Here is a 23,522-nt window from a genome sequence, read left to right as displayed (position 1 = left end):
ATCCATGGAGGAAAAAAAAAACTCCTCATTCTGACCCAGCAACGGCCAAACACCCCCCACCCCCCCAACACACACACACACACACACACACACACACAGCCACATGACTGCATGCTTACATGAGCATTCATTTAAACACATGCATGATCTGCCACATAACCAGGCTTTTATGCACATACGTATGTTAATGCTCACACACACGAAATACACAAACAAGAACTGAAATCAGTGAGACCCACCTTAACACACACACACACACACACACACACACACACACACACATAGGGCCCTGGCTGCCTCGCCTGTTCGGCTGGCTGGATCTCTTGGTTGCCATGGTGCCAGTCAGCTGGAGGGAGGGTGAGTGGGCGTCGAGGACGAGGTCTGCTGCTGACTCCTGGCTGGGACACACACACACACAGGCAAAAGCACACACATGCAGATATACAATCATACACGCACACACAAACACACACACATACAGTAATGTATGCAGATATACAAACAAATGCGGATGTACAAGCCTACATACGGAAACAACACACACACACACACACAGACGCACACACACACAAACCATTCCCTGTTCAGCCCCCAGACTCACAGCTAAATGTCTGACCCAAACCCTGTCTAACCTGATGCCTAAACTAATTCTAACCTTAACCCTGAAGTCTTGACCTTCAAAATGACCTTTGAGGTGGTGAAGATGGGCCAAAATGTCCTCACTGTGTTGGGTAAAAGCTTACCATGGTCCCCACTATGTGGCGAGAACTGGTATGGGACAAGTGAGGACCTTCACTGACCACAGCTTCATTCTAAGGACACTGTGGGAATGACACTCCTACAGTGTCCTTGACCTCGTCAACACTGACGACGATGCATTCAGTTGTCAGATAACATTTGTCTCAAAGGCTGTTGTCCTTTTCTCTAATTAGCCAAGTACAAATGACACATGGCCAGTTTTGACACAGTTACAGCGTTACCAAACTCCTGATCTCATAGTATGGACTTTGTGTTACCTGCGTATCACAAGGCCATAAAATGAAACCAGAAAACACTAGAGTGTCTGAGATGCAAAGGGGAACGCTGCTGGTGGACTACCAGGACAAAGGTCATGGTATTATCTGGACGGAGTCAGTCATCCTCAACAAACACCAAAGGACCAAGATGTCAGCTCGCTGGGCCCCGAAACTCCTTGAGCCCGATGAGAAGCAGATTCGGCTCCACAAGCTCACTATTTCTGAGGTGGATCTGGAGAGATTTTTGCAGCCAGTCGTCAACATGGAGGAGATTTGTGTCCAACACTCTCAAAATGCAGCTCTAAGAGATGCTGGATCTCCCACACCTGAAAACACATCAGCCAGGTGAGTCACTCTGTAATGTGGAAGTTAGCATGTTCAGCTCACGTTTGCTTGCGACTTAGCTCTCTAGCTAAGGAGGTTAACTTTACTGGACTGCCATTTGCTGAATATTTTGAAAGGATGAGTGTTACTTTGCTTCTTGATCTTCTGCCTGCTGTTTTATTCACTTTTGTCTGCGGGAGCTCCTGTTTTCCTGGATGACTCACTCTGTGCTGAGTGTTTGGTCATAGCGATTGATGCGCTGTAATCCATTTGTGTGCTCTTCCTCTTGTCTGTTCTCCTTTTCCCCGACTCTGCCCCTCGCTGGACTGTTACAGCACGGCCTTCGTCTCCTCTTCCTCACGGCGGTTGACTTTCTTTGTTTTCAGCCTTCATGGGGTCCCGCGATGCCCCGATGTGTCACAGCGGCTGGGCGTAAGCTCATACTGTACCGCACGGCCTGTTGACAGTGATCATAAAGCAGAGGACTAATGCTGATATCGTGTGCTAATAGATACTACAGCTACAGAATACTACTACAGAACTAACTACTCCTAATACTACTACAGATACTACAGAATTCCTCAGCAACAGATTATTAAACATCCGTTACAACCACGAGACACTTGACTTGTGAGCATCTCTGACCTGTGACATCAAGTCTCAGGTTCAGTTCCCAACACACTGGTGTCAGGGTTCTGGACAAACTACTCATACTGTAGTGTTTTCAGGATGGGGTCTGTTAGGGTGGGGGTGGGTGGTGAGAGGGTCACACTGAGTGGTGATATGTGAGAGACACAAACTGTAAAAGAGATTAATGCAATATAATTAATGCGACACACTTTGGTGAACAGGAAGAAGATTAGCTGGTGTTAATTATTCTGTGAAATAGCACTTAACCACTCAGCCGGAAAAATGATGGGAAAGGATTAAATAAAATGACAATTATTGAACATTACAAACACATTAACATATTGCATATTGATATTTAGACATTTTTACAGCGGCCTCCAAAGTGACCGCAACGTTCAACAATAAACCGTGGAAACTTAATGCGCTGTTTTTGTATAAAGATCAGAGTTTCAAGAAGCTTGGAAACACACAGTGGGTTTAGAGGAGAGACTTACGTGCAGAGACGGTCACTGACGAGGCCGGTTTCAGTTTCAACCAGGTAAAATAACAGCAGAAAAATGTGGTACAAATTTACATCCCAGACTGTCATTTCATTAAAACACAGTGAGGCTGCACATAACTTTATTTTTCTGATTCTGTTTACAATGAATCTATAGAAAAAAACCCAAGATACAATAATAAGATCTTTTATTTAGATGCATGTTGCAAGGACAGAAATAAGTTCAGATAAGTAAAGAGACTTAAAAATAAATATTTCTCAGTATACAAGATGAAAATAGGAATAAATTAATTAGGATGTGACAAAATGATAAAATGTTTACAACAAGTTGACAAGCTGGCTGTTTTTTATGGAGGACATCACAGATATTCTAATAATGCTTTTCATCATTTAATAACTAACTGCACAATAAAAGTACATTTGTTTATAATCTAATTTGCACTTTGCACTAGTAAATAATATATAGATTCATTGTTCAATATTTCAATGAATATAAAGATAATGTATTTCTTTTTTTAAACTGTATTTTTAAAAAGATTGACATATTCATTAATATTTAATTTTGTGATGTACTATTTGACTGTTGTTGGAAATCCTTTTATTTACTGATGGATTAATATTACATACCTAAATAGTTTTTATGATCCCTCTTTTTATTGTCCCTTAAAATATCAAATCATGAATTATAATCTTATCATATATAATTTAGCCTCTTCATTTAAACACTAATAAATGATGATGATTCATTGCAAACAAAAATCTCAATTTATTCTTTTTCATAAAATTTGTACCTGCTATTAATTAACGCGGTAAAAATTCATTAATAAAATTTCCAATTTTTTCTCAGTTCGTCCCGCTGACTGATCGATCATCAGGAGCTGACAGATTTTGTATTGACTCGTAAACTGGTGCAGTATTTCCCGGTTTCGTCTCGAACAGTAAAATATTCACTTAGACTTTAATAGCATCAGCGTTGAGCTTTTGTTTCCCTCGCTGTCACTCCGCTAACGCGTCATCTTCACGGCCAGTGGGAAAAATGAGTCTCACTCGCTTCTCACTTATTTCAATCCCCTGAAAACATCATCAGCTCCGACGTTCTCTTCAGACAGACCACCTGCTCGTGTTCATATGGCGGTCTTCATGCGGTCCACAGCCTACACAACGTCCACCGGCTCTCAGCTGAAAACCTTGGATTACGCTGCGATTTGCTGAAGGCAGAAATTATTTCACTGGTTGTTAGGAAACAATTACTGCTTCCGTTTATTGATCACAGAAATCCCACCTGATGTTAAATTCAAAGAATTATCCATACAATATGATATCAGGTTACAATATGCAGTTATGATAATCAGGTTAGCTTTTCAGCTCGCCCTCTACAGGTTGGGAGGGTGACTAAAGCCTAAAATGAGCCAAAAACTACCTCACATCATGGCACCAAAAGCTGACACTCTGAACTCCACGTCGGGAGGTTTTTCAGCAGGTGTCTTTTCCTAACCAGACCTTCAGCACGGCGGCGCCACAACATAAAACTGAGAAAAGTTGCAAAATGATCCCAGGTTTGCAGGTTCTTATCATGCGTTTATGAATCTCATCAATGAAAGACAGTTCATATCATGGATTTCCATTGAAGAAGGCCGTGTTTGGTTTTGGGTCAGAACCTTTTTGGACCTTAAAATGCATCGTCAACAAGTCAGCGTGCTGACAGACTGATGTTTCCTACAACGCGGCGACGACGGCCATTGCTGTGTTAGTGCAGTTCAGCTGAACAGAGAGGGAAACGTAAGCCTTCAGTCATCTGAGGGCTCAGGAAAGCAGAACAAACAAATAAAATGTCCCCAAAAGTGTTATGTTCAGATAAACAGATAAACACACACACACACACACGCACTAATGAGCTGCCGTGTGTAAAGCGTGTTTATTCACCCCGTGGATTCTGCGTTGCGTTCATGAACGCAGCCTGCTGCTGAGGCGTGACCTGCAACGATTCCACTGCTGTCAGCGCACACGCAACATGCTGAAGGCCCGCAACACACACACACACACACACACACACAGAAATAAAAGCGAATGAACACACTGACAGCACGCCGTGTTGTTAGTCTGAGGAGGAAACGATCTCCAGCTCTGTCTTGTTTTACTGTTTTAGTCATCTGCTATTTCACTCAATCAAGCAGAAAGCCGCGGCGGCAACATGCTGCACACGCGCACAGAGCTGCTGCACTGTTCGTTACGCTCGTAGGTTCGTCTTTAAAGACAAAAACATGACAAACACTCCAGTTTCAACGACTGAAATGTGACTCATTTCCTGCCTCACTCATAACACACTCCCCGTGTTCGAGTTACGGCCGCTTCAGGACAGTCAAAACGTGTCAGGGGCCTAAACGGTTTAACCGATTAACTGAGAAAAGAATTATTACTTACAGTATGTCGCCACAGAACACTTTACAAAACAGTTAATAAAAAGCTGATAATGTCCCTCACGGTGTCCATAATTAGCAGTTAATGGTTCTGTCCTCTGTGTCGTCCTTTAGTCCCTGAAAATGGACGTCTCACTGGGGGTTATCCCTTACACAAAGCATTTTTCCATTCGCACTGACAAACTTAATTTGACATTTCATACTAATGAAAACAGTTTGCTGCCGCAGGGTCTCCGTTTCCCTGCTTCCCCCTGAACTCATCTTCAGACGTCCTGTTTGCGAGCTCACCTGTGCGTAAGGTAAGCAGGGACGTGTATTTCACTAATGTATTTGATATTTCTCCTTTCCTCTCTGGGTTTTGTGTCATTTCTCAGAAACTCTTTGTTCTGGTGCTCCTGTCCCTGTCTGAGTGTTTCTCATTGATCAACAGCGCCCTCCAGTGGCCAGAAGCATCGCGTGTCTCCACTGAAAACCTGTTGAGCCTCCTTCACGCTCAGTCTGCGTTTGGGGTCTTCTGTCTCATTTGTGTCCACTCCTGTTTAAAATTCTCCTTTGCTTCTCGCACCTCGAGCTCTGTAAAACGATATTTTTGTTTAAAAAAGAAGTACTTGACTGAATGATGATTGGCCTCCGCGTGATGACGTCATTGTCTAGTCCCTCTGTGCTCAGCTCCTGCGGTGAGTGTTTACGTTCACATGAAAACCATCAGCTCATTTTCTGATTACTCACTCTGACTGTGTGTTAAACAGTATGTGATGTTGACTTGTGTTTATGTTAGCGTGTCGTCTGTGAATACATTAACACCCGCTCTGACAGCACGACACACACACACACGCACACACACACACTGAATCACAGCAGTGTTTCTTCTGCTGCTGATTGCTGTGGGTCTGAGACGGAACAGGGACGAAGACGGAGGGGAGACAGACAGATTAAAATGAGTACTGTGGGTGAAACAGGTTTGATTATTAATGAGGTATTAATCACACACACACACACACACACACACAGTATTCTCCACAGGTGAAGGGAAGGCTTCAACATGGAGCTGTTAACAGGTGTGCGTGTGCGTGTGTGTGTGTGTGTGTACCTTTCCCTCCCACCAGGAGCTGCTGCTGTGTGCCGAGTGGGGGTGGGAGTCTGTGTGTGTGTGTCTTTATGAGCGTATGGGCGCTGGAGGGGGGGATGGGCTGCACTGGGATAACATTGTGCATTTGTGTGCCTGTGTATCCTTGGGACAGGCCCGCTGTGGCTGGATTGCCACACAATGGGATGGGTATGGTTGCCAAGGTAACCCCATCAGCCCGAGCAACCGTGGCAACTGGTAGCTAAGTAACAGGAGCCCCGCTACAAAATGGAGAGGGGGGATTAGTCAGGTACCTCTGAAGGGGGTGAAATTATGGGCTGCCAAGTGTGTGCGTTTGGGGGGGAAGGGAGGCGTGTTGTCAAGCTCAGCTTACACTCTGGATGCTGAATGTTCCTCACAACACAACTGCTAACAGAAACAGATCTTGCATCTCATTTGGGAGAAGCGATGGTCCACGACAGAGGAGGGAGAAGCCCTGGAGAACAGGATCTGCTCCGTCCTCCACCTGACACAAAGGCTCACACAGTCTGAACTGGTCTCATTGTGTTTGCTGGGCTCTTCACTTCTTGTCTTCATCACTTCAAACAACAGGACTCACACTCCAGTCCTGACTTCCTCTTAACTGGCAGCCAACTGTGAGTCCTGTAAAATCCTGATTTGTGTGCATAATATTTGCCTGAAATCTCTTAGGTTTACCCAATTTTTTCCCCAGGGATCAATACAATGTTTCTGGTTCTGAATTCTTTACATACAATCTCAAAGGTTAAAATGTTTTGAGTGAGAAAGAGTACCTGAACCCTGCAGTATCAGAAAACTGATTCATAGCCGCTAAGCACTGCCTGGTTTGGCGGATGAACAGCGTGTATTCACAGGATCTCCAACTTCCTTTTGTTTTGCTCTGAGCTGCTGCTGCTGCTCCAGTGCGACATCTAGTGGCCGTGAATGTCATATGTTTAACTTTGAAAGAAACATATGGAGATTCCTGTTTGAAATGCAAATACTGGACAACGATGTTGTCTGATGTTTTTCTATGAAAACAAAGTCTACACAAAAATGAACAGACGTGTGCAGAGGAAGTGATCCAAAGCAGTGAGCGTCGTCTAAATAAGGGATTTCTTGTTCCTCACTGGGGGAAACCAGGCACTCACTTCCACACAGTGAAAAGAGAGAGAGAGAGAGAGAGAGAGAGAGAGAGAGGCCTTCAGGAAGCTCCGGGTTTGCATTTCTGCCATCACATCTTAACTTGTTTCTCTTGTTTCTGCTGCACACAACATCCAACATCCATGTTTCTGTGCAAAGCCGTCAACCATCTTTGTGCATCCTCAGCCACAAATAATTCAGGCTGCAGCCCCTTCCTCCAGGGCTCAGGCCGCTCTCGAGTGTGTCGGGCCCAGATAACAGCTTCTCTGTCCAGCCTGGGCGGCAGCTGGGTGGACCCCTGCTCCTTCAGAGAGGCAGCTTTCTCACAGGTTTGGGCAGGAAGACATTAATTACCATCAGCAGAAACCACATTCTGAGTATGCACATGAGGAAGAACCGCGTGAGTCGAGACAAGGCTGCGCTTATCAGTAAAACACACACACACACACACACACTCACACATCCCTCCGACTCTGAGCAGGCGGGTGTAGTTCCTCTCCTGTTCAGCAGATGGCGGTCTCAGTCAGGTGCTTCCTGCAGCCTCAGGTTTCAAAGGAAAAAATCATTCCCTTCATTTACTGTCTGTCTCACCTGAACACTGCTGTCAAATAGGACGCAGCGTCTAAAAGTCACCAAAAATCCACATCACACGTAAATCCACGTGGATTTAAAGTCTTCATCCTCACACTAACGGGGCTGCCCTCACAGGTTACACCTGCACCTCACGTGTTAACATCAAAATCGAGTTTTACCTGCTAACACTGTTCTCTCACAGCAGACTAAACGAATCCCACGACACGTTACATCCAATCTGGTTTAGGTTGAACGGTGGGTTAGAAGCAGGATGGGAGCACAAGCCTACAGGAAGTCTCGAGTGTCTTCATCACAAACTGGATAAAACTGGATTGTAATCCACATTTTAAACTACAATCTTTAAACTTGATGCCCAGATATTTTTTGATGTGCAAATTCCAGAATCGTTGGATACTGAACTTTAAAAGTTTAAACTAATGTTCATTTAAAGCTCCACTGAGGGATTACCAGGAAGCTTATGCACCTGCAACAGGCCAAACACTTTTGGAGGTATGAAATATTAAACCTTGTGCTTTATGACATCGAGAAGTTACTGCTGCTGCTTCCGTTCTGGGCCCAGCAGCTGCACGGGGGCCCCAGGCTGAAGGAGGATGCCCCTCCTCCACCTCCAAGTCCACTTTAATGGGGGTTGGGACGTATACCTACAAAGTACTTTGTGTGTCGACCTTTACTTTAGTATTTTTGCTTTATGTTACTTCAAACTTAATCACTACCTTTTGAAAGTATAATAATTAGGAATTTGTCACAGACTGCTTTTCTACAACTCAACAACTCACAAAATTGCACATTTTGAAGGGAGTCTTTATGAATGACAAACTGCATTTGTAAAATCTGACATGTTTACGGTCAACAAAACGTCGCCTTCTGTCATACATTTAAACGATGAGATCAGTAAGATCATTTCTATCTGCGGGGGCTGCAGCCAAACTCCATCAATAAGCTCAATGATCATAAGAAACATTTTTCTGACTGTGTCCGGTCTCAGCAGAGAGGGAACAGCGGAAAAGGACCACATGGCTCCACAACATGACGTGTGCATGAAGTGGGATGTTTCTCAGCTGGTTTTCAGGGAGGCCTGAGCCCTTGTGACTCCTGATGCTCCTGGCTTGTGAAACGTGCCTGGACACTGTCCTGTATTCACTGTAGGGCAAAAACGTGGTCTCTTTAACCCAAAGCTGGAACCTCTGATGAAGTTCAGGAGACACCGCACTCATACATTCACAGCTTGTTGTCACGTACTTCCTGTGTGTTCTCAGCTTGGGGGCACAATGAGAAGTAAAGTGACAGTTGTGAGCTATTGGAGTTCCCAGGAACTTCCTCTTCTCTCCGTAGGTCCAACGGTAAAACACACACACACATCTTCATTTCCTCTTTTTCCAAACATTAATCCCCACTGGGAAAACACAGACACTCAGGTTGTATCAGTCCAGACTTTTGAATCTGTCAGCCAAACGGAGTGTAACATTTTTAAATTATTACCTGAGATAGTCAACATAATTCAAGCTCAGATCAAAGTGGGTTCTGCAGATTTGCACCTGACAGCTATGAGTGGGGTATCAATGTTCTCATTTATTGTATTTATTTATGTTTCTGTTAGCATAATGGTGAGGTAACATCAGGAGAACAAACACTTACTGAGAAGACAGAGATTTAACATTTATCAACATGAGCTCGATTTCAGGTTATTTTATGCCACAACACACCCGAGCAGAATAGCTGACATGTGCAAGTTTACATACACTATATAGACAAAAGTATTGGGCCACCTGAGCATTATATACCAATAGGGACTTTAATGACGTCTCATTGTAAACACACAGACAGCTTTGCAGCTCTAACAGCTTCCACTCTTCTGTGAAGGCTTTCCACAACATGTTGGAGTGTTTCTGTGGGAATTTGTGCCCATTCATGCAGTAGAGCATTTGTGAGGTCACACACTGATGTTGGACCAAAAGGCCTGGCTCACAATCTCCGTTCCAGTTCATCCCAAAGGTGTTGGATGGGGTTGAGGTCAGGGCTCTGTGTGGGCCAGTCAAGTTCTTCCACACCAAACTCATCCAACCATGTCTTTATGGAGCTTTGCTTTGTGCACTGGGGCACAGTCATGCTGGAAGTCAGGGGCCGAGCCCAAACCCTGAGAAACAAGCAAATACTACACCTGAACACAATAATAAAGAGGTGTGTCCCAATACGTTTGTCCATATAGTGTGTTAAAGATGCTTAACATATTTAACACCCAGCATGGATCTCAAAGGCACTCAGATGCTCATAAGAGATGTGTTGACTGTGCTGTGTGGTCCGTCAGTCATAGCGTAGGTTTGGGGATTAATTACCCTCAAGGTGTTGGTTGTAATGAAATCAGTCAGTGTCAGACATGTCATATCACACTGCTGGCTTCAGGCCTTCCATTCGTAAAACAGCATTTTTCCAAGGAACCCGAAATGTTGTGCCTCACTCTGTCTGGCTGGCACAGCCTGACTTTGGCTGGTTGTATCCTGCTCAGGGTGACGTTCAGAGCTTTCAGCACTGTGGCTCACACACGGCCATTGAAAGTCTCTTTGAAAACAAGACAAACACAACCTCATATTGTCCAGCAAAATGAGGACATGTCTGTGACCATCAGCTGAGACTGATGGTGAACGTCTATTACCTTCAAGACAAATGAGTTCACAGAGTGCTGATTAAGCCCCTCACCACTGGATAAAGCTGTGTGTGTGTGTGTGTGTGTGCGCGCGCGTGCGCGCACACGTGCACTTTAACAGTGATTGTGTAATTACTCTCACTGCCAGAAGGGGGAAACAGACTGTGGGTTTAAATATGGAAAATTCTTGTCACGAATCCCAAAGTTGAAATGTCCTCAGGGTTTTCACTAAAGTTTCCCCATAACCTTAACCAAAATGAATTTTTCTAAGCAAATCCATTAAATAACTGCTGAGGTATTTTGCTGCTGGAGCAAACTACCAAAGATCAACCTTTTGTCTGATCCCGACCGGCAGACTGACTTCAGACTTTCATTGTCATATATACTAAGAAAGCAGGAAAAACTGGTGGAACTGGACATCAGCAGATGAGCAACGGTCCATTCGTATGAGGTGGTAAAAACACTTAAAGGTTTCCAATGCAGTGTTATAACTGAACACCTGACCTTGTCCTCACTGGCTTCAGAAAGGCCTGGCTGTACGGTGCTCTGCAGTGCTGTGGCTTTAGTGTGGAGGATGGTGCTCGTTCTGCTCTCTTTCCATCCCGGGATCTGAACCAGCGACCCCATCTGCAAGCTTCTGCTCCTGAATGCTCTCAGTTGTCTTAAACTTGTCATGTTTCACAGGGCTGTGACTTCAACATGGGGCCTGTTCGATTATCTCTGGGCGGGTTTTAACGACAAACCGAAATCCAATAACAAAAAGAACAATTGAGAGAAGCAGGGGAGATCTTCAGACGTTTCCTGAGTGGCTGAGAACATGCAGCGACACGCCGGGTCACACGATGAGAGGGAGGAGAGGCAGCAGGAACAGAGAGAAAGACGAGGACGAGGAAGTGAAAGAATGTGAAGGTAAAGATGAGAATGAGACAGAGCAGAGGGAAATCCCTGAGAGAGGAGAGAAACCAGGAGTTTAGTTACTGTGCCTCAAGCTTTGTGAGAAGGACATGTAACAGTAAGAAAGGAATTTTTGCAAAGGGGGATATTTGCTCAGAAAGTAATAAGAGGACAGTGTGGGTTCTATTGGGGAGGAGACGTTGATCTGAATCGGTGAGAACAAGAAGAACCGTCCTTTGGTTAAGAAAGCGAGGCTGAGGATGGAATAAAGCCCAGAATATGAAGGTGAAGCAGACGGGTGGAGGACACAGGACTCTCAGTAGCCTCCATTAGCATGTCAGATGAGAGCCAGGCTACAGAGTGATAACAAAAGCCCCTGGATTAATACATTCCTTAATTCCTCAATACACTCATCCTTGCTGACAAGAAGCTGATAAAATTGGGTGAGTCTGCAGCTCCACTGATTGCCAAACACATCAACTGATTTTGAAGGTGTAATTCTATTGGCCTGGAAGGTTTACGAAGTCAGCCCCTCCATGCTGCCCACAGACAGTCAGGTTGTCCCTTCGTTACCTGAGCTGTCCTCAGCCACAGACGAACTGCAGTCAGTTTTTACTGTCTGTGTATTGGAAAATGTCGCCCCATCCAGGAGACAAAACCTCAGGTACAAGCATCAGGGACTGCGGCGTTTCCTGTAACTTTGGAACGGGGGACGGCTTGAGGACATGTTTCAGGAAGACATTATTATGCTGCGTTCATTTATGGCTGAAAGAGGAAATGCAGAAACCATATGTTCATGTTTCAACAATTTCCTGCGGGATCAATAAAGTTCTTATCTTAAGCCAACACACACACACACACACACAGGCACCTGCAGGATTTGCTCTTTTGTTCCTTAAATATAAATTATGAATATATTATTATACATAATATTTATTGTCTGTTAAGTCAGAGCCCCTTTTTGCAAACAAACTTTGAATTAAATCTAAAAGCATTCATTCTTGTTGATCTGACTTGAGGTCCAGAACTTGCGAGATGTTAGGAGAGCACATCTCCTGAAGACGAGATTTATGCCTCCAGCCTGGGAAAGAAGGAGGTCCGCAGTTGTCATTTGCTTATACAAGAACATTCTCGCAAACGAAGGCGCAGCATTACAGGAACATCGGGGGAGTGCTGAATGCAGAGCCATTAGGGGTGAGTTTAAAATCAGGAGAAGATGTGAGGAAACACTGAAGACACATAATTACACAGCCAATAAATAAAGTTAATCATACGGTTTCAGACAGAGCGTGTTCAGACCGGGTCCTGACTGATTCCATCACTGCCACATGGTAATGATGGATGGGGCCAGTTCAAAATATCATGTTTTAACTGGGACACGATTGTCAGTCACCTGATGGCGGGAAGGATGTCTCATAGACACTGCTGGCTGTGAAGGTTATACACATGCAGCACTTCCTGAGAGGAAGAGCTGGCGAAGCCCAGCGCGCAGGCGGTGTGTTAGAGGTACGAGGTACATTATGAGTCTGATCTTGCTCATGATTATGATAAATTGCATGTTTGAGGACAAACACAAAGTGGGTTGGGACGGTAGGAAAGAGGCAGACGCATCACTCAGTCACCCACATCCCACAGCGAACGCTAAATAACAACCATCCACAGCTAAGACGTGCAGCTGCAGGCTGTCAGAGGCAAACTGTGTGTGGTGTCTAGTGAGAGAAAACGTAATACTGTATGGATAACTTGAAAAGGACATAAGCTCCAATAACATAAATGACAACTTCCATCACCCTTTATTAAAACTGGAAGAGTATATACACTGTATGGACAAAAGTACTGGGACAGCTCCATAACTGCCCATAAAGACACGGTTGGATGAGTTTGGTGTGGAAGAACTTGACTGGCCCACACAGAGCCCTGACCTCAACCCCATCCAACACCTTTGGGATGAACTGGAACGGAGATTGTGAGCCAGGCCTTTTGGTCCAACATCAGTGTGTGACCTCACAAATGCTCTACTGCATGAATGGGCACAAATTCCCACAGAAACACTCCAACATGTTGTGGAAAGCCTTCACAGAAGAGTGGAAGCTGTTAGAGCTGCAAAGCTGTCTGTGTGTTTACAATGAGACGTCATTAAAGTCCCTGTTGGTGTGATGGGCAGCTGTCCCAATACTTTTGTCTATATAGTGTAAGTATAGAAAAACTGTTCCTAAAATATGCAAGACATACAAGCAATTCAATCAACACTGGAACATTTCATTCTGGCGAAGGAGCTGAAATATCTCCATCGTGAAGTTGCACTTGTTGTTGTTTGTTTTGGGGACAAAATGTTTCCCTGACAAAAACGTACATTTACACTTTTGCACAAAGAGACGTCGAAATGAAGTGCAATGAAAGACGAGACATCACGTGAACTCGAGGGCAGACTGCCATAAATCTGATGGATTTGCTAAAATGGAGCAAATTTCTAAGAGATAAACATGTTTCTGTCATCTCAGAGGGCCTACAGCTCTCAGTTAATTGCTGACAGCTATTGTATTTTGTAAAAGAGCTGAGAAGCTGAGGAATGACGAGGACTAGCAGACACACGTACAGCTGAGTCGCTCGCTGCTCTGAAATCTGCCTCAAGCTTTACAAGCACGAGTCTGCGGTATTCATCGCCATGTAGGCTTCCATCGCCACTCGTTCTATCTCCCTCTCGTCTACTCCGACCGCTGATTAACATTTTGTTTGTTTGTTTGTCTTTTTTGGAAGACAACAGTGTGTGCTCTCAGGTGGAAAAGGTCACCAAGCTTTGTAATGACTATTACAGCAGCTGTCTAAATGTAAACAGTGTCGTGTGGATGTATTTAAGTCATATTATTTCAGTTCCAATTAATTCATCGTTCAGGCAGAAACTCCAGGAATAAACGTGATCAAACACGTCTGCCTGAGGTTAAGTTTCAGTGTTTGATTTGGATCAAATAGTCGAAAGCTCCCCCACAGATCAGTTTCATCTCAGCAACAGAGAAGGAAGGACAAAGCTTCGATGAAACGTCAGATTTCATTCACTTCCCCTGCGAATGCCAGAAAAAGAAACTCAGTGACAAGACCATTTGCTTTTTATTCCTGTTTATTATTACGTTTGGCAAACTGGCAGGCTCATCAGTGTCCCACACACACACACACACACACACACACACACACACACACACACACACTCAGCTGAAACACTCCATGCTAGCCTTGGCTCTCTCCATCTCATGCAGGAAGTTGTAAAACTGGGGGAGCGTCAACTCTGGAAGAGAGGAGGGAAGAAAACAGGAAGGACTGGATAAACAGATTTACTACGACGCCTCCACTAAATCCATAAAAATGTCACTTTGCTGACTTCCTTTCATGCGTTTTGATTCCGTCTGATTTCGCTGGTGACGGTTTATCAAAACAATGAAACTTGAGGGTGAGCTTCAGCATCACATTACAGCCCTTCAGTGAGTCCTGACTGCATCACCTTCGTGCCAGCAGCGGCGCCGAAGCTCACCCTCACCGCTCCATTACAGCTTCTTCACAGTATTTAACACCTACAGAACCTCTTCAGTCGAACGCTCACTCGCGCTGCGTCAGCTTCTTGACATCCAATAAATTACATGATTGAAGTGTTTTCTGTGGAAGTGCAGTCGCTCACCCATGTAGACGTTTTCAGTGGAATTCCCCTTTCTGACCACCAGCTTCAGCTGCAGGAGGACAAAGTCTGCGTTCAGCAAAACTGAACAAGTCATGTATGAGTGTGTGTGTGTGTGTGTGTGTGTGTGTGTGTGTGTGTGTGTGTGCACAGGCTTTACTGGGCTTTCGTACCTGCAGAAAGATGTTTCCCACTTTGTGCACTTCACTGGTGCCGACAGTCACTGTGGGGGTCAGAAAAGAACAAAATGGTCACCGTCGTGTTTTCAGCTTTACGAGTTCACAACACAGAGGATCTAAAACTGCACACAGACTGCTGACTCTGTGTGTAAATGTCAACACAGTCAGCTGGTGGAGTTTGAAAACATTAAGCTTTTCTTTAAGTGCAGGTTAAGTTTCCTTAACATAAAACTGGTTGCACAAAGCGCCCTTCGGTCTTCTCCTTAAGGCTTCCTTAAATGTTCAGTGTTTAAGGTTTTCTTCTGATCCTGGTCTCACACTGAAGGAATCCCTTAACATCATGAGTACAAAAGCTTTGGCTTTGCAGCCAAAGTAAAGAGAAACACTAAAGTTTCCTCTGACTTATCAGATCCTGGAGAACTAATAAATAAATAAGTCGTTAGCAGAAGGCGTCGCCTGATTGTCTTTCACCATCAGCCGTATGACAGTCAGCCTAACTTCAACGGTTAATTCAAGTAAGTTAACATTCCTTCCTGTGATTGGTGATCTCTTGTTTGACTAGAACAGACAAGTTTTTTTTGTTTGTGGTTACTTGCGGATCAAATTTACCTTTCAGCACATGTTTTCTTTTATTACATTCCTCCTTAAGTGTAATCTTTCCCTGCTCGCTTCAGTCTGGTTGTCTTGTCTGTTTTCCCCTCTGCTGAAAGTGCAGAACTTTAGTGCAGTAAAATCCCTTTCAGTGCCGTAAATACAGGAAGACTTTGGGGGATTCTGTGCAAAGCCCTCAGTGTTCATGTCGCAGGTAAGGAGAAAACAGCACCTGGACTGTCTTTTTTAATCCCTCATCACATACGTTCAGCATCGTCTGAGACCCGACTGCAGACCTGTGGGACGAGCAACATGCAGAGACACGTCCTCTTTGCATGTCAATAAGTGTACAGTTGTGTAAAGCACAGTGGAGGGACACTCCCTGCCCACTCCGCATGAAGATCACCACTAGCTTAGCATAATGCTGATCGCTCTGCCGCATTAGCACTTCCATGCCCTGCGAGTCCTGTGGGTCATTAGGCTCATCAGCTGCACACCTCTGAGCTGACAATGAGGGAAGGACACAAGCTATGCTAATGCTGGAGCCTCGGTGGCTGTGAATATGTACAGTGAGCCTGAGAGGAGAGACAGCTGTCGCCCTGCTCAGAAGTGAGCCAGTAACTCTGTAAGGAGTCTGATGAATCCCATAAGGCGCCCGCTTGTCTGCTTGGTCTCACCTCCAAACTTCCAGTCCATGTCCACCAGCTGGTTGACCATCAGAGTCTGTCTGACGGCGAGTGTGGACAGCGTGGCGTAGTGTTCGCCCCACTGCAAAACACGGTCACAGAGAATAACATGTGGTGTGACGAGACGCCACACAGAAGGCAACATGAGACGCGTCTGTGAACGGGAAAGTCGGCACAAAAGCAGTTTGTGGTGTTGAACTCGGGAATTTATTGAAACTTACCTGCTGTGAAAAATAAGCTGCTTTGTCTTTGTTCAGTCCTGAAGCATCAACAGAGAAAGCAGGTTTGGTTTCAAATACTCACAATAATGAGATTAAGAGCTGGAGTGCACTTCATACTGTAAGACTGGCTGTCAACAGAGAACACCGTCCAGCAGCCAGACTTAACCACCATCGAGTCTGTGGTGAAAGATCTGGACGTGTACCTAACGTCTCCAGGTCTTCTTTGAGCTGCTCGGCTGCCAGGTTTTTCTTCAGGGCTCCTGAGGAGACAACGGGCGAGTCACGTGACCGAGACGGAAAGCATCCCGCCGCTGAAGTCCCCCTGGACGTTTTTTGTCTCTTCCTCTGAGACAGAGTCGGAAGAGAAGGTTCATACTAATCTCGTGTTCGTACCCTCAACACACAGCCAGCAGCCAGCGAGCTTAGCACAGCATTATCAAACTGCAAGCACCACAAGCTTGGACTTTACGCTGAGCTGGGTGAAACGGCTACATATTTAGTGTAGCAGCATCAGAGCTGCAGAGAACCTCTCATCTAACCTCTAATAATGGACGATTTTTGTCTCATCTAAGACAAAAAGTGAGGAGGTGTATTTCCAAACTGTCGAATTACTTTTTTAAAGAATGGTGTGTTTGAGGACAGTACAGAGATCTCAGTTTATACTCTACACCAGTCCGACATGTTTAAAAACTGTTGCTTTCCCCCACCTGCAGTGTTGAACCAGTGTGTGTGTGTGTGTGTTGCCCACCCTGTGGCACCAGGAGGACGCTCTTCATCAGGTTCCTCAGAGGGCCGGCACTTATCCCATGTTCCCCTGCAAACTCACTGAGCTGCTGCATGAACTTCTCGGTCTACACACACACACACACACACACACACACACACACACGCATTCATTTACACACACAAACAATAGGGCAGGCAGTGTTTTGTCTCGGTTCAGTTATCAAGGCTAATCACTCTAAAGTCCATTAACATCAAAACTGTTTGTGTGTGTGTGTGTGTGTGTGTGTGTGTGTGTGTTTTCACCTCTTTAGGCTCCAGCAAGAACTGGAACAGAATTTCAATCAGACGAATAAATTGCTGCACAAAATGAAAAAAGAAGAAGAAAAAGAAATCAGAGTTAATGTTTGAAAAACCGTTTGGAGTGTGTGTGCTGTCACACTTTGATCAGCTTTTTAAAATCACGATGACTGGAAAGGTTGAACTGTTTTTCAAATTTTCACCTCAGCATTTTGTTGATCTTCTGACTAAAAGTGTCAGTTTGTACGTTGGTGACATAAAAAATAATATTAGGGATCTGCATCACTGACTGAAAGTTCACTGTCGTGTTTTTTAATGTATCAGTCTAATCAAATATTATTATCAGTGCAACACCTTCTATGACATCCATGTCTATAATGCACACTAATCGTATCATTATAGTTATGAGGACTTCTTAACTTTAAGCACTGAATTGTTTATCTACATAATAAGTGAAACCATTCCACTTATACGTGTATATGTTTATAAGAAATATACGGTATATCGTCATAGAAATCGTTAGAATTGATCTGAAAAATCCAATATCGATGAGGTTGTGTAATGATTTTCATATGTTTTGATGACAACACAGAAATACGAGATAACTCTGCTCATTTACAGACGCGTGGACTGTAATGTTGGGATTTCAGATCCAATGGAAACAACAGGCTGCTGTCACATGACCGGTCAACTGGTGCGTTTACAGACAGCTCGGGATACAAAGCTAAATTTCTCCCCAAATTCAAAACCACTAGTCCTTTCATTCACCTTTAAAGCCTGAAACCCCACTCACACACTCTCAGCTCTTCACAAATACGCTCGAAGGAGAAATAAAGCTCAGAAACGCGTTGAGCTCGGACACACAGCTCAATTAGCTGACCCGCTGCTCGCCCGTTTCTGAGTAATAACCAGTAAAAACCTGCCGCATTCACCTGCTCGTTGAACTTGTTCAGGTTCTGGAAGTCGGTGCTGACAGAATCCGGTAAAACATCTTTCGTGAAATGGAGCAGCATCTTCTTTTTTATCAGCAGAGTTTGCCTGGAAAGCCCTCAGAACTACTCCGCTCTATTGTGCGGGTCACTTCCGGGTTTTTATATGCGCATGCGTCCCAAGCCTCAGAAGTGAGAGACGAAGGCAGAAGTACAGATGTTTTATCCTAAAAATACTTTTTAAACAGACAGGCAGTTAAAACTGTCAGTGTAAGACTATTACATGCTGCTAACTTCAGCTCAGTGTTTTTTGACCCAAAGTGTGTGACAGAAAGTTTAAAGTTTGTGGAGCATTAAAAGAACGTTCACTTACAAAACAAAAGTAGTTTTTAAAACATGAATGACATTCAGTTGTAAATGCTTGCCCCATAATTCCAACATGAATATTACAGCTGCAGCTGGGAAAACGAAGAGGTTGCATTTATGCACAGAAGTACAGTGTTGAGGTACTGCGTAGCTCTGCTCCGCTCCATGTCAGGATGGAAAACGTTTAAATCTGACCGAACCATTGGAACATAATCGCCTATTGACTCTGGTGTCGGCTACATGTAGTCTGTGCTCTGCAACAGTTTGCGGGGAGACGGAGGCGTTTTTCCTGTTCACATTCTTAACCTGTGGGGACAGAAAATGGGAGTTGACTTTCACACCTGGGAAAACCTCGCGACCAGTCCGCTCTCCCGACTGTCTGCAGGTCTGCAGGTGACCCGAGGCACAGCGCAGCTCACGCAGTGTACGGAGGGACACACGCACACACAGACAGACAGACAGAGAGGGAGGGGGGCGGGAGAGAGGGAGAGAGAGAGAGGGGGGAGGGAGAGAGAGAGGGGGAGAGAGAGGGGGGGGGGAGAGAGAGAGAGAGGGAGGGAGAAAGAGAGGGAAGGGGGGGGAGAGAGAGAGAGAGGGAGAGAGAGAGAGAGAGAGGGAGAGAGAGACAGAGAGAGACAGAGGGGGAGAGAGAGGGAGAGGGGGTGGAGAGAGAGGGGGGGAGAGAGAGAGAGAGGGAGAGAGAGAGGGAGAGAGGGAGAGAGAGACAGAGAGAGACAGAGGGGGAGAGAGAGGGAGAGGGGGTGGAGAGGAGGAGGGAGGGGGAGGTGTCTGCAGCAGCCTGCTCCCACACTCTGAGCTCCTGCCGCGGGACAACACAGACTCCTGATCCGCGCTCAAGTTCAGGTCTGAGTTGTGAGCTCGCTGAAAGCCTCAGTTTTTCTGCACCAGTTCGAGTCTGCGGACAACAACACGCCTTCCCCCTCAGCTTCCTGCCGTGGATGAGTGCAACACGCGTGGATGGTTATGTAAGTTTTTCACCGGGAGACCGTTTTGGGTGTTTTTTTATTGCAGCCACTGAGCGAACGAATTAAAGAACGTGATGAAGACTGCGAGTGTTTAAATCGTTTTGGTTGTTGTGTCTGCGGCGGTTTGCGGAGCCGAGCTCGCTGCGTGTGCCGCCTTTTCATTGATTTCGCCGTGCACTTGTGAAGTTTGTGGCTCGGTAGTCTTTTTGTGTCCATGTGCGCGACAGACCGAGATGGAGCCGAACCTGGTGAGCTCACGCGTGATAACCATCAGTCACAGTGTGTTTGTGTCGAGTTTATTGGGACTTTACAGCAGTTGCTGTCGAGTTCCTGCAATAATCCCACCGAACAATCTCAGTGTCGCTGCTGCGGTGCACATTTTGCGTTTCAGCGCGTCTCTCCGACTGAGCACACTCGCCTCACGCTCGGCACCCGCGCGTCTTTCTGTCATACACATAACATTTGTGCTTGTGGTGAGTTTAAAGTCTCTGCTCCTCAGTCACGTCGGTACGTTATAGCGCTGTTATTACGACTCAGAGCCGAGTCCGAAGTGATTTGGACGCGGGTTTCGGACGCCCCTGCGGTGTTCCTGTGGACTGAGCCGCGCGCTGATGTTGGGTCTGATTTGGCGTGAGCTGTTGGGATTGCACCACAGGGTTTCCTGCTTTTCGGCGTGTCCGGACTGTGGACGTTAAGCGGCTGAACTGCCACGTCCCTTGGTGATACATTAATAGGGCTGCTGTTGGCAGATCAACACACAGATCAGATGGTGGACATAAGAGCGCGGTGTGATCCAGGCTGGAGTTCAGAGGGAAGCCATGCGGTGGAAGGTGAAGGGGAGGAGTCCTTTGGAGTTGGTTCACTGGGAGGTTGACATGATTGGGGTAGGTGGATCAGATCCTGAAGGAGAGGCGGACGGACCTCCCGCCAAGCTCCATACTTTAAACACACTCTTAGTTTTTAGTCAGCTGATGATAAGGTGTGCGCGCGCTGCGGAGAACGTGGCCTCTCGTTCAGCCTTCGGGACATATTTTTGACATTTTGTGCCACATCTCTCCGCCATTTGGGAGCGTTCACAGAATGAAGGTCAGTGGGTTCACTCTTTAACACTTTGGTGAGTGACTAACTCTGTCACTCACAACAACTTGTTGTGAGTGTGGCGTTTGTAAGATGACAGTTACTGATCCAGAGCCTCATCCAAACTCAACACCAACGCCAGAATTCCCACTTTTTCCAACATTTCATCCCAAATCAAAGTGGCTGCTGCTAAAGGTCTGGCTGTTCTGTTATGACATACTGTTAGGAAAATATCTGCCCAATTACTAAGCCATCACAATGTTAATATTACTGTGCATCACATCTGTCAGATTTTAAGCAACAGCAGTCATCTTTCATTCAGTCACTTTCAGTTTCCAGCCACTAAATGTGAGGAACGACTGCTCTGATTTACGCTGTCGTAAACTTTCAGATTTTTCGAAAGCCACCCCAGGCTTCAGGGGGACGTGATGGGCAGGTTTATCTGTTTCATGACCTTTTGGTGGACCGAGTCATTCTTCAGGGTAGTTGCGGTTGTACTGATGTTGAAGACTAGACGTCGTATTTATGTGTGTCATGTGTGTGTGTCGGGGCTGAAGGCCGAGGAAGAAAAACGTTGAAGCTGGTAAAAGTTTTGCCTGCAGGCTGTGATTAACTCTGAAAACCTGCTGTGTGTCTGAGGCTTCGAGTGCGGTTCACCACATTCAGTTTGCTGTCTGCATATCCACAGCTGGACGTATGTCATTCACACTGCATCCTTCTAATTGCTCACCTGTCATGGTGACACCTGGAGCCAAGACTTTCTCAAGAGGGCTTCAGGAGAAGCTGAACCACCTGAACGCCGAGTCGTGTCTGCATACCTACAAATCGTCCACAATTTATTCTCAGGCACGAGGACAAATTAGGCTTTACAGGTTGTAGTGGCTGTTAAGGTCTGGTGGGGGGGGGGCAATTAAAGGGACAGTTCACCCCAAAATTTTGTTTAGACAGTTTTGATGTGAGCTGCGGTGTTTTGGTGACATCGACGGTTGAGATGTTTGAACATGATGGAACCGGACGGCACTTCGCTTCACAAGTTGCTTAGCTCAGTTAGCCAGCCTGTCATCCACGAGTAGGTGCACGTTTCCTCCTGAGCCGCGACACGGAAGGAAAATAGTTACGACATGAAACTGCCCACAACGAGGCCTGTGGATTATCTTGAATAAGCAGGTCATGATTCCTGCTGTTGAGTGACGTGTCAGTTAGTTCAGTTATATGCAAGAGAGGGCAGGCAAAAACCTGGCAAAACGTAAAGTGAACTGCTCAGTGCACATACAGGCAGGTTGTCGGCGCTGAAGAGATCCTTTGTTCGTTTGGCGTCGGTCTAATGTGGCCGTGAGAGCTTCTCCATCATGGCTGAAGTTTATTTAACGTTTCATCTCAGTAGTCATGTGATGTAACCTGACTGGACAATTTATACTTTAAACTACTGTGGGTGCCCTTCATCACTTGGTATTAGCTTCTTTCGGGTCTGCTGCTTCGGTTGGTGAGACACAGCACATCGTTGTTACCCTCATAGTTTTAGGCGCTCTTAGTTTAGGTTTGCACTGATCTTCGTCCGGTTTGCTGACTGGATGATATACTGTGTGAGCCCGCGAGCCTTGGGTCGGTACAATAGCTGACAAAGTAGACAATGTATAAAGTGTAGGGCTCGATTTGAGCTGGAAGGGGCCATAAAGTACAGGACAGACAAGGAATGCAGCCCCCAGAGGGAGACCCAGAGGAGCTGACCCCCCCAACACACACACACACACACACACACTTGGAGTGAACAATCCCCTCTTGCAATGCAGTCCCTAATCTCCAACCACCAGACACAACTTTGATGTGAAGTCCCCCCCCTCCACCCACCCTTGTCCTCCGTGTCCCCCTTTTCGAGGGCCCCTCACTCTCTGCCCCCCGTCCTTCCTCGCTTCTTCTAATTCATCCTGGCTTGCAGCCCTCTCCGTTCCCGAAACGTGTTCCTGCAGGGCCACGGCGGACAGACACCTCAATGCATCGATGCAGACGTGGTATGTGTTCGTGTCTTCCTGGTGAAGCCGCTCGGTCGAGTGAGATGTGACAAATAACAAATAAGCACAGCTATGAGCTAACGCTAACCGGACAGTTCAGTATTCTAAAGACAAGCATGGACTGAGTTAGGTTGCACTTCCTGTCCTGAGGCAGGTGGAAGGGGTTTAAGATCCTCCATCACAATTTATGTGATTTTTATTGATAAGGGATCAATCAGTGACTCTTTTTCTAAAGGCCAGTACAGATTATTAGTAATCAGGGAGACTGATGGGACAGTTAAAATCTTACTGTCACAACTTGTTACATTTACTCAAGTGCTGTACTGAGAATGAACTGAAAATGGACGTGGAGTGAATGAAACAGCTGACATCGTACCTCATGAAGCGCAACAGAAATGATGCCTCACGGCGTTTGCTCCTTTGCTCCAGTAGACGATATTTAGCATCAGAAAACAAGCAGAGTCTCTGTAATGTTGTTTGCTGCAGACGAATAGCAGGTCGATCACATTTATCACGTGAGTTGGTGTTTCGCTTTTAAACAGACAATTA

General features: G+C 45.6%; 2 protein-coding genes across 6 annotated transcripts in view; one reads left to right on the top strand and one right to left on the bottom strand.

Moving 5' to 3' along the window:
* Positions 1-14,339: 14,339 nt before the first annotated feature.
* Positions 14,340-18,720, bottom strand: commd7 (COMM domain containing 7). Its single transcript, XM_046397849.1, has 9 exons — positions 18,539-18,720; positions 17,613-17,666; positions 17,332-17,434; positions 16,787-16,843; positions 16,584-16,621; positions 16,354-16,444; positions 15,080-15,129; positions 14,910-14,958; positions 14,340-14,522 (listed from the first exon to the last, which is right to left on the bottom strand). Exons 1-9 carry the CDS (start codon positions 18,617-18,619, stop codon positions 14,446-14,448), a joined length of 600 nt encoding a protein of 199 aa, XP_046253805.1. The 5' UTR covers positions 18,620-18,720; the 3' UTR covers positions 14,340-14,445.
* A 966-nt stretch (positions 18,721-19,686) lies between these two features.
* Positions 19,687-23,522, top strand: part of dnmt3bb.1 (DNA (cytosine-5-)-methyltransferase 3 beta, duplicate b.1) — a 28,510-nt gene continuing 24,674 nt past the window's right edge. For 2 of the 5 annotated variants that reach the window (XM_046396779.1, XM_046396778.1), the window contains exon 1: positions 19,687-19,887. In XM_046396779.1, the coding sequence (XP_046252735.1) occupies positions 19,880-19,887 (8 nt within the window). In that variant the 5' untranslated portion in view covers positions 19,687-19,879. The other 3 variants (XM_046396782.1, XM_046396780.1, XM_046396781.1) reach the window with 3 other exon arrangements.

The sequence above is a fragment of the Scatophagus argus genome, chromosome 8 (genome assembly GCF_020382885.2).
Source record: "Scatophagus argus isolate fScaArg1 chromosome 8, fScaArg1.pri, whole genome shotgun sequence".
In the NCBI taxonomy this organism is placed as follows: domain Eukaryota; kingdom Metazoa; phylum Chordata; class Actinopteri; family Scatophagidae; genus Scatophagus; species Scatophagus argus.
Note: the sequence above shows the minus strand (reverse complement) of the source record. Positions and strands in the feature narration are given on the sequence as shown.